General features: G+C 43.0%; 1 protein-coding gene across 1 annotated transcript in view; it reads left to right on the top strand.

Moving 5' to 3' along the window:
• The window catches only part of LOC104169022 (PHD finger protein 11-like), a gene marked incomplete at its 3' end in the record, with an annotated part of 11,748 nt that extends 1,577 nt beyond the window's left edge, over nucleotides 1–10,171 (top strand). The window contains exons 2-6 of the mRNA XM_009709827.1: nucleotides 910–1,017; nucleotides 1,940–2,073; nucleotides 5,180–5,226; nucleotides 8,467–8,525; nucleotides 10,013–10,171. Coding sequence (XP_009708129.1) covers nucleotides 910–1,017; nucleotides 1,940–2,073; nucleotides 5,180–5,226; nucleotides 8,467–8,525; nucleotides 10,013–10,171 — 507 coding nt within the window. The remainder of the gene's footprint in view (nucleotides 1–909; nucleotides 1,018–1,939; nucleotides 2,074–5,179; nucleotides 5,227–8,466; nucleotides 8,526–10,012) is intronic.
• Nucleotides 10,172–11,367: the final 1,196 nt, after the last annotated feature.

The raw sequence follows: 11,367 nt of genomic DNA, 5'->3' as shown, positions 1-11,367 counted from the left end.
TTTTTTTTTTAGCAGAATGTTTCAGAAACATCAGATACCTATTTTACAGTGTTACTTGGATGTTTTGTTTGAAACAGTTTTTGTTAGGGCTATAATGTTGCTCCAATGTTGAAACTTTTTTCCTCTCTCTCTGTCTTCCTTCGCCCCGCCCCCCTCCCAACAACTCTACTAATTTCTCTGCCTTAGGCTTCTCTGCGCTGTTTGGGATTTTTGCAGTTAGCTATGACCTTCTGAGCAGACAGACTGTGCCTGCCAGTTGATGTAAGGGTAGTTCACTTTTGTTTGGAATTAGCTATATATAATGATTAGAAAAAAGTTGCTAAGAACTTCCCCTTCCTCGCGTTTTGTTGTGGCTTAGCACTTCTGTGGGCATTAACGCGGCCCAAATGTGCATGTATACATTTTTTGGTGGGTTTCTCCCAGTCTTTGTACAATATTCCCATGTTTCTCATCCAGTCAACTCTTGTCAGCATTGGACTTTATGGAAATCTTATTACAGAGAAATGTTGCATCTAGCTGTAAGGCTGAACAACTGGGCAGTTAACAAGATGTTCAGGGTGTGAAGGTCTGTCAGCTGAAGAGCTTCTCCTCCTTGCTCTGGGCAGCCTGGACCTCCAGATTTTCTTCATTCACACTTCTTACTAAGTTCACTTTCTCACCTTGTTATCTTTTCTTAGTTCACCTTCAGGTCTTGCGAAATCTCCTGTATAGACAGAGGAACTTCTTTTGACTGGGAAAAGGTTTAAGCACAGATCCTTGTTCAATATAGGTGAAACCTCTTAAAAACATAGAGAAAAAACGGCCTTCTTAGGTAGGGCAAGTGCAAGAAAAGATGTACCCTTCCTCTCTTTTCTGCACTGGTAACTGAGTCCCTCTATTAATTCTTAATATCGCCTCTTTTGTCTTTAGTTATTTTCCTCAGGATTTGTGGAATCTGAAGAGTATAACCCAGATAATCTGGATATAAGGTTTGATGTGGCATCAGTGTTGAAAGAACTCAAGAGAGGAAAGCGGCTGGTAAGGAGTTTCTTTCTGAATCTGCACTTAGTCCTATCTCATAGTACTGACGGTTGTCTGACCTGTTTTGTGCTTGAAAAAAAAATGCAGAAAAGCACTTAGTCCTTCTGATCGTTTGATGTGGCATCAGTGTTGAAAGAACTCAAGAGAGGAAAGCGGCTGGTAAGGAGTTTCTTTCTGAATCTGCACTTAGTCCTATCTCATAGTACTGACGGTTGTCTGACCTGTTTTATGCTTGAAAAAAAAAATGCAGAAAAGCACTTAGATCTTCTGATCTACTAAGATTAGGGAAATTACAGATTTAGAGTTAGAAACATTGATTTGACATTATATTTGGTCAAATTTAGTTCATTTTGTATTAAAATGTGTTGTTTTTCCTGGCCTTTAAGTCCTTAGTCTAAGATTCCTAAGAGACTTTGGTAAAGGACTAAGCCAATGCCTGAAACAAAATTATGCAGTCCATAAGTGTAAAGGGAAACACCACCTGGTTTCAGCAGAAGGAAGGTTATTTATATGAGGCTTTCTTACTGGCTTTGTCTTCAGCTGCCATTCTCCCTTACATCCTGGGTGGAACTCTTTTCATTATGAAGTTAACCTAGAAAATACAAGCACTGATACCAATAGGTATTGAAGTAACTTGGGCAAGATTTAGGGGAGAGGGGGAGGTTGCCCAGTGCCCTCACATGGCTCTTTGCATCATTGTACAAATTCATGGCTATGAAATAGAGATAAGATAGCAAAAAGGTGGCTGAAATAATGACCAGGGTAGGAGTTTGCAAGAGTGAAATTGCCTGATGAGTTATACAGAGGCGACTTGCAACAAAAGATTTTATTTTCCCACAGAGGATAGTATTTGCCTTGTCTGGCAAGATTTTCAGTAACTGTCTGTAACGCTTACCTGCAAAACCTCATCCTGTTCTAGATGTGCAACTTCTGTCGAAAGAAAGGAGCCACTGTGGGATGTGAGGAAAGAGCCTGTCGCAGAAGTTATCACTATTTCTGTGCGCTCTGTGATGATGCAGCAATAGAAACGGATGAAGTAAATGGAGTCTACCGGTATTTAACCAAGTATTTTCTAACTAATTACTGTCAAGGTGTTGGTGGTGGTGTCAGGAAGAGAGACTTAAAAATTGTGTGGTTTTTAAGGGTTTTTAAAAAGGAACTACATTCTCCTCTCTTAAAGTGATGCTTGATCCTCTGTTCACAAGCAATGGGGGAAATGTTTTCCTTTCACAGGAAAACATGACAGCAGTGGGAAGGAGGCTATTCAGGGTTTGAGCCTGCAACACACTTGAAAGCTCACTAGGCCAAAACTGAGGAAGGCAGTCCTTACTGGCTATCTAGCTAGTCTTCAAGGACAAAGATTTTTATTAATATCACTCAAATTCTCATTTTTTGTTGGTTCAGAAGCTTCAGTAAATGTGGCCTGAGCACAGAGCAGACGAATTGCGCCTCTGTGTCTGTTCACATTAGGCAAATTCTGGTAATTTTCCCTCCATATGCTAGCAGAGAAGTTTGTATTCCCACCAAAGACCTTCTTATATTTCAAGTATATTGCTCACATTAACACAATTAAACAGACTTCAAGTGAATTGTCTGTCATGATCATGCTAGTCCTGGTGTCCACTGCCCTTGGGCTGCCTGCATTGCTGTTAGTAGACGGAATGAGTTGTTTGGATGATGCAGATGAAGAGGTTGAGAAATTGGGACTTTAGGGGACCTTTTGAAGTGCTGAAGCCTGAGGTGCGTAATCCCCCTGATGTTCATTTCTGTGCAAGGCCAAGAGAGATCACAGGCCATGTTAGTCTTAGATTAATCTGATAGACCATCTAATCACAGCTTGAGGGAGAGGTGGACTAGTGCAATCTGTAGTAGCAATGGAGGATGGGTCCTTTTGTGTCAGAACACTTGCACTCCTGGCTGCTTCCCTAGAGCTCTCAGTCCGAAATAAGTATGTCTTCCTGCAAGGCTGTAAGCCCAGCTGTATAGTGAAGATTATATGTTTAGTTTATGCTTATAAAGTCTTTAGGAGTCTGCAAACCTTTGTGTAGCTGGGAAGATGGGAACTTTCTGTGATCACAGAATAAATGGCTCTTGTCATATAGCTTTAGAAAGGTTACCTCAGGCTGAAGAAGACTGAACGTCTCAAGATGTTGAAAAATGAATGGGACTGATAACAGTCTAGATAGAAACTGGTAAAGACGTGATTGAATACATAGTTTAATTTGGTGGTTTTCTGAGCTGGTGACCTTGGAGGTTTGGAAGAGGGGCCCTTAAAAATGCCTTGTATTAAGTCACTGTGTGAGACTAGTTGCTTGTCCTATATAGAAATATAGCAAACTATGCTGTAGCAACCTGTATTGAAGAGATGAAAAAGGACTGGATTAGAGAAAGACGGTGAGGCAGGTTTCAGGGATTTGAACCCAAAGACTTTTGCACAGTATCAGTGGCATAAGTAAAGCACAAAATCTGTAGCTAGCCTGAAATTATTGGAGAGAATATGCACAAGACTTGAAAAACAGTGGACGTGGATTGACAGCCCCCTGCGCTTTTTCGTGGTGAAATATTACATACTGAAAAGCATATCAAAAGAGAGAATTCCTTCAAGAGAGAGAGGTGGTGTTTTTAAATTCTGAGTTGCCATTGTTGTGATGATGAGCAGTGATTATCAAAACAAATAGAGCAGAACAAAAAAGAGAAGGCATACAGTGCTATGGAAGTGGCTAGTAAGAGTAGAGGTGGGAAATAAGCATAATTTGTACTGCTGTCTTGCAAAAATGATAGCAGAGAAGTGCTTCCAAATAAGGTGGCCTGAGTAGTAAAAGGTATTGTCCGTTCTTTATAAGATGTTGTTGTACTTAGGAAGGTGGTTTTTAACTGGGAAATAATAGAATTAAAGGGAGGGAGGAAAAAACTAACCTCCAAAGGGCAATATTAGAAATTCAGCGTTGTAAATAAGGTGCCTCCAGTACTTTTAGCTTTCTGATTGCATTGTTAGGTGTGCATAAATCTGGTTTTTTGTGCATCAAAATGAATTTCATGCAAAAAAGCTGGCTCGTCAAGGAAACAGACTGCGTTTCTAAGGTCAGTGCTTCTATTTTGTTAAAAGAATGACAATAATTAGGAAATGTCCTAGTAAATGCAGTTCCCTTTACAAATTGCTTCCAAACACTCGAGCGTTAGTCTTGGCAAATAGATCTGTAATGAAGAGATCAGCTAAACCACACTCTTGACAAGGCAATTTTGCTTAAAAAGTGATTTGGGATCCTTCTGTAAGAAAGGCATATTGTAGAAGCTGGTTCACGTTCTCTACACATTATTGTATCTGGAAGATAAGGAGTATTTCTAGCTGTATCTGTTGCATTTTGCCTCTTCCAAGGAATTCGCATCGCTCTCCTAGAACCAGAGAAAATACTCCCATCTCACATATTACTAAAGTCTTTAAGGAACGAATGGATTGAGCAGCTTTAAGCTCCTGGATCTCAAACAGGGTACCCTACTTCCTCAAGAGTTGGGGACCACCTCATCAGCACTGGGCAGCAGAAAGGGAGGGGCACAGAGATCTCCAAGCAAGCAACTGGTACTGTGCGTGGCGGTGCAGGGCCGTGTGGCTGTGCCAGCGCATCGTGCAGGGCTTATAAGGTCAAGTTGACTGGTAAGCAGATGCGTCTAAAGAGGTTCTGGACCTGGGCTGAGTGGTACAGAGCAAGGGGGCAGAACTGCAGTAGCTACGATCAAGGAATAATAGTGCTGTGCTGTGCCATCTTGACAGCATGAATCTCATTTTAATAAGGTGTTTCAATAAAAGTACCTCTGCCACAGTGATCGCCACACCAGATCAAATGTGTCTGACTCAGGAGCTGAACAGTAAGCAAGTCCAAACAGAGTGGGGTAATGGAACTGATAATTCAAAGCTTCAGTGTTCAGAGTCCACGGAGGCTCTCAAAGTACAAATACAAGCTTGTGCATGTATGTGACTTTACAGCAGGTGCTTTCCTAGGTGGGTAATGCTGAACAAAAATCCTGATAATTTTTTAAGTGTCTTTCAGTTTACGTTCAATGAAAAGAGGGGAAAATATCTGTTAAAATCAGTCAGCATAATTCTGTTTACGTATTTATTAATACTTTTTCTCTTTTTCTTAAAATTGAACTTAAATTTTAGAGTGTTCTGCCCAAAACATGACCCAGGCAATAGGACCAATCACTATGGTGAGTTTCTTTAATGGCTTCATTGATTTCATTTGTTTTAAAAGTTTGCATCCTACAGTCAATAACTCATTCGAACAAAATAAATGTTACTCCACCTTTGTATTGAGCGGTGGATTTCTAATCTTGCAGGAGTGTTTTGGTTGAGATCCATGCATATGCACAAAAATCAAGAAGGTTTTTTGAAGTAGGATATGTTTATATTTGATCTGCCTCAAATCTCCCTCAGAACTGACTTAAAACACTATGGACCTGATCCTTCATGGAATTATTCTGACTCTGTGGGTGCAGGTGGGCCCAAGGAGCTTGTAAAATCCATGTGAGATGTGAGAGCCACGCCTAATGAGTGATGCACAAGCTTGCACTTGACTGGGGGTTGTTAGAGGGGTGTTACGGGAGTGGTCACCTTGGGATTTTTATCTGTAGTTACATTTAAACGTTCACATTTGCATCTTCTGTATTCACTGCAGTAGTTTTTTAAATAGGGCCTTTCATTCTGAAGGATCCCAAAGAGCTTTTTAAGTGTAACAAAAGGGTTATACAACCCCTGTTTAAGGATTGCTTCCTTTGCTACAGAAATGCAGCTTAATTTGGCAGTCCTGGTCCTTGCTGATTCAGAGGTCGTCAGGAATCTCACTGAATTAACCAACCAAAGCTGTGACTTTGTTAACTTAATGCATGCAATCCTGCTCAAAACGGAGCGGGTCCTAGACTGGCCTTCGCTTTGAAGTTAAGCTCAATCAAACTGTGAGCACTAACGCTAAGAGCGGTGTGCTCGCACTGAAGTCTAGCAAACTTTGGCTAACCTTGACAAAGTCTGGCTCCACCCTGATGCCACTTGAGGGGTGGGTTAGGTGATTTATCATTTAAACTTTTAGTCGTAGGGTCTGGGGCTTCTTAGCCAGACATACAGTCTGTTTAACACCTGATACTGCTGTGGTTCTCTAACCAAATGCAGCTTCTTACTTCACTTAGTACTTTTGCTTTTTACTTATCTGTAGTTCTGAGACCTGACATTCCCCCCCTTTTAAAAATCAATTTGATTTCTGTGGTCTAATGGGTGTCAGTCTGTTGGGTCTGTCCAGGGTCCCAGGTAGTCTCCTACCCAGGTACTAGAAGGATTGCTTCGTTTCCAGTATGAGATGAGATTAAGGCATTAGGTCCAGCCCTGTGGACTACCTCCTTCATAAAGAAGGCTTAAATCTGAAGAAGTTGAAGTTCTTAGTGTCTTCAAGTGCTGCATATGCAACGTATGGCCTGTTCCCTGAGAAAAGAGTTTTCTCCTGGAGCAGATCTTCCAGAGGCGCTTAGTTTGGAGATCCATTGGGTAAATGGATTCTGCTGGCAGCGTCTGCCCTTCCTCCTGAATGAGCTTCTCTCGCCTCTGTCTGAGAGAGTAGTGGTACCCCAGGATGTCGAAGTTGGGTAAATGACACTTGGTTCCCCAAGCCCATCTCTCCTGCCTCTGAGCAGCTCTCAGATGCACGCATAGTGCTCAGAATAGCCAGAGGGATCTGCTGGTGAGTTGGCTGAAGTAACAGGCACTCTGTCTGGCCCATCTGGGCAGGTGGAGGACACTTGTACTGAGTGTGTTTGCAGGTCCGCACAGGGTGAGGAGTGAGATGGGCTGGAGTGGAAACGCTGTGGCTCTAGAGTAGAGTTTTGACTTTCAGGATCCAGCTCGGGTGAAGTAGCACAGCAGATCCTCTGGGACAGGCTGAGCCAGCGCTGGGCTCTGTGGGAGCAGGAGCTGGTACAAAAGGGCTCTGTCTACAGGCTTGTTTTCCCTGGTAACTTGGAGAAAATGGAGTCGAGGAACATCCCCTTGTTGTTGGTCCAGACAACATTCCTGTGCTCTGCCGTGTGATTGGAAGAGGATAGGGTGCATTTAGGGTCCAAGAAGTCTCCTTGCAGCTCTGTGCAGCAGAGATGGGAGGGAAGTTTGGACTTGGAAACAGGCTCCAACCTCTGCTTCACTGGAAGTGTGGGATGTTCCGAGGGTAAAGGCTGACAAACGTAGAAGAGCGGTGAACACTGTGGGCAACAGGAAGAGCTGGGCTGCTCTTTGGACTATGTTCCTCTTGTTTTATAAGGTATCCCTAAAGCAGACATCAGGAAGAGCTGAGAAAATCCCACCACAGGTCAAAGATGTCTTGCTAGACAGCAAGGAACACTTTGTGCCTACACCAGCGTCTCCTGGACTGCTCCAAATTTGGCCACACAGCTTCACTTTGGATGAAGTGGGAGGCTATGATTTCCCTTCAGGCCATGAAAAATGCAAACGTACAGCGCCAGTACCCGAAACCCCGACTTTTTTTTTAACAGCCTTCCTGTACCAACAGTAACTCCTCATTCCTCGTAACAGGATGATTTCTAACAGGAAAAAACCTTAGTAAGTGCTGCCCAAAGGATGTAGAGTTAAACAGGAAGGGGGCATATAACCCCACTGCATTTAAAACCCTCAGGTTTTGGTGGGGGGTTGAACTCCTCTCTAGCTTTCTCTGCTCCTGCCATGTCTTCCTTGCCACAGTTACCTTCTCTGCTTGTGATGCTGTAGCTGTTTCAGCAGCTGCCAGTTATGATGTTGGCGAGAGGCTGGTGAATGCTGATAGGAAGGACAGAGTGAAAGCAGATGATTTTGCAGAGATCTCATACCACATCACTAAAACCACTTTGTAGCGTAAATAATATTAAACTTACAAGTCAAATTGCTTCTGGAGGCTTTCTAGGAGGGTCATTATATTGATGAAAAAACTAATGCCATTTGTAGGTCTTTGGGACACCTCAAATGATTCTTCACGTAGTCTTTAATTTTGAGGGTGTATTAACATAAGCAAGAACTGACTGAAGAACACCAGTCAGCTTTCATAAATTTGCATGAAGTTTTTACCACCTAGAGGTAGTGCTACTGCTGGGGAGAATAAGTTCACTTGGCCACAGTCAAAAATCTTATAAAGCAAACTGGGATTTGCTTTATACTGAGTTTAAAATGCAAAGTCATATCCTGATGTTACAGTGATTTGCACTTCTTCCTAATGGTTCAGGCTTGTAATTTTTCTGACATGGAAATAATGTAAATTCCACTGAAATGTCAGGTATTTGGGGAAGTCAAAACATGCTCTTGCCTTGCCGCCCACAGTGCCTCACTTTTGTAGCACTTTGGGAAAAGAGAGAATTTGAATGATGTGAAATTGTCAGTCTGAGGTTGACGTATTTGTTACTTTGTCCTTTCTTGATGCCTAGGTGCAGCTAATAAGAGGAGAAGACATGCACTGAAATCTTCCACCATCACGGAACAAATGGTAATTCTGAATTTAAGTAGTTCTAAAATAGGAACCCACGTCCGCTACCGCAAAGGACTTCTTTAGTGAAGTGTTTTGGCAGTGTGTTCAGAAAGAGACTTCCTCACAGAAGCAATAGCTTTTCCTTTACAGCTGCCTTGTTTTGATCTTGTCATTCTGTCAAAACAAAACTGTTTGCATTTGGAGCTGCTTCAGGCAGAGCCAATGCTGCCCTTGGGTAATGTGGAACAAAGCCGACAGGAACTCCTGAACCAGGCTGACTCGGTGGCTGTGGTCTTGACATGACCAGAAGGAGCGTCCCTTTGGGGGCTCCTTTTCTTTGGAAGTACTACGTCCCTCAGATTTGCTTAGGGTTTGACAGAGTTTCCATGAAAAACTGCTTTTGATGAGTCACTTGGCCTTTTAAAGTGACACTCGTTTGTGAGCCTGCGCTCACAGTCAGTGGGGCAGATTTCCAGCGCAGATCAGGCCGTTCTCAGCTCTGCCGGTGAAGATGGCCTTCCCAGGAGCTGCCAAGCAGAGCATCCCTCTAGTTGCAGGGGGAGTTGTTTTAGAGGCTGTTGTTAGAAAACTGGTAAATACAGCTTATTTTAAGTTTTGAGGTGATTCTCTTGGCTCCACAGAAGTATGCATGGGAACTCCCATTGACTCTTGGGGGAGTCGGGAGTTCTCCTTTCCAGATGAATTGGCATCCAGCTTTTCTTGGGAAAAACTCCTGCCTTTCCCAGGTCTTGAGACTGAAGGGAGGTCATGTGAGGGGACGTGGATGATCTTTGCAGCTTTTATGTAGTACTTTTGTAAGGGTAGGTTATGCGTCTCCAAGAACTTCTCAGCTGTAAATCCACTTACGCTCCTGGTATTATAACTGAGATTCGTTTGACCTGTTGCCCACGGTAATGCCCTGTTTCTGCTGCTCTCCAGTGCTAGCGATCTCGGAAATCAATAGAAGCTCTGCAAATAAGAAGCTGAGGTGCTCCAGGATTTATCACTGCAGGATAAATTGTTTACCATCGTGTAAGCAATGCATTTTTACACTGGTGGAGCTCTGTGACAGAGCTTAAGAATGAATTGTCGTATGACGTGGAACAGCAGAGGACGACTGTGTCCTGTCCAAAGGAAAAGAAAAATATTCCCCCTCTCCTCTCAGATCCTTTCTAGTATTACATCAGGTCTAGGGAACTAAACATCATTTGCACTGGGAGTTAGCAGTAAGCATTTGTTAACACCTGTGCTATTTGCAAATGCAGTAATTAAGGAGGGTGGTGTCCCAGGTGGTGTGCTTTTCTTAAAGAGTTTTTGCTTTGAAGCAATTTTTGCTTCCCTTTTTAAAAACGGAATGTCTGGAGAGGAATATCATGAGCTGTGCAGAGAAGCTGACTGTATTCACAGAAATATGAGCTGGTTTTTATCTTTCTGCTAATATAGAGGTACGCAAAGCAGTAAATGTCAGTATGATGTAAAAATACGTTGTTTTGATTTTCTTACAGACCACAGAAGAGACAGTGGAAGAAAACAGTTTACGAATACTAAAAAGAAAAAACAACAGGCATAAAGGTGCGACTCACTTTATAGAACAGCTAGATACTGTGATCTGTCATGTTGAAGTTCAGAGCTTGGAGACGGTTGATAGCAGTGCCGCTGCAAACGTATCTTTATTATTATTACAAAATGAGTGACTCTCCAAGCTCTGGCAAGGGAGCGGAAGTCAGAAGCCTGATTTGCAGAATGACTGTGCAGGATTTAATAATTGTGCAGGAAACACATCTCTGTGCTTTGGCCGAGACTTGCTGTGTGATGTGAGCCAGTGAATTCAGCTGGGAATGCCCCTGCTCTGGTTGGCTGCAGTGTTCAGCTGCGTGTCTGCAGCAAACAGGGATGCCTCTGCCTCCTCCATATCAAGACGCTTAAATTCAAAAGGGAATCGGTCCTCCTTCACCTCGGTCTCCTTGTGCTGAGCCCCTCTTGAAGGAGAGGAGTGCAGTTCTGCCAGGTGGAATGGGTTAGCAGAGGAGGTGCTGTGAGGAGCGGGGCTCGGCAGGAACCCAGCAGCAGCTCCAGCTCAGCGGGTAGGAAAGGGGCTCGCAAAACGCTGCTACGGTTACTGCTGCCACCGCATGCTTGCCTTGCCTTTTGAACCCCAGGTGTGCACAGGGTGCTTAACACAATATAGTATTTTACTGCATAAATATGGTATTGCAACAGTGAAATCAACCACTGGACCCATCCTTCAGTTCCGCAGTTTTCATGTTACCTTGAAAGTCCTGCTGCAATTGCTTGTCAGGGATTATGCTGTTGCTTGGAAGTTTGGAAGGCATTGGTGGTGATTATTCACCTTCCCATGGCTATGCTTTGTATATGGGCACCGTGTTGTAACAGTAGGTGGCTGCCTAATGCTTTTTCTGAATGTTTTACTACCACTATAAAGAACAGGGAACCTGTAAAGAACCCTGGAATACTTGTAGGGCATCTAGTGTAAGTGAAATCACATTTCTTTTCTCAGAAATGTCTCCAGGAAAAAGTAACGTTGTTTTTAAGGGAGACTGGCAGACTTCTGTGAGCTGTCCGATAGCCCTTCCCTCTTGAACTGATCTTACTGAAACCTGTCACTGACCTGCTGCTCTGAGATGAACTAAAAAAATGGGTAGTTATTTCCCTAGCAATCCAAATCTGACAAAGTAGGCATATAAAATGGGCTGTAATAAATAAGTTTAATGTCTGGATCACTTGGAGCAAAAGTAGCCTTAATTTTCTTACTAAATCCAGTACCGATTCACTTCTTGCACTGTTTTCTGTCCTTTAGCCTGTTCAACCCATGGTGTGGTCCCGAGGATTGAAAGAAAAA

Source organism: Cariama cristata, unplaced genomic scaffold (assembly GCF_000690535.1).
Source record: "Cariama cristata isolate BGI_N322 unplaced genomic scaffold, ASM69053v1 scaffold10051, whole genome shotgun sequence".
NCBI lineage: Eukaryota > Metazoa > Chordata > Aves > Cariamiformes > Cariamidae > Cariama > Cariama cristata.
The sequence above is the reverse complement of the archived record's forward strand: the minus strand, read 5'-3'. Positions and strand labels throughout refer to the sequence as shown.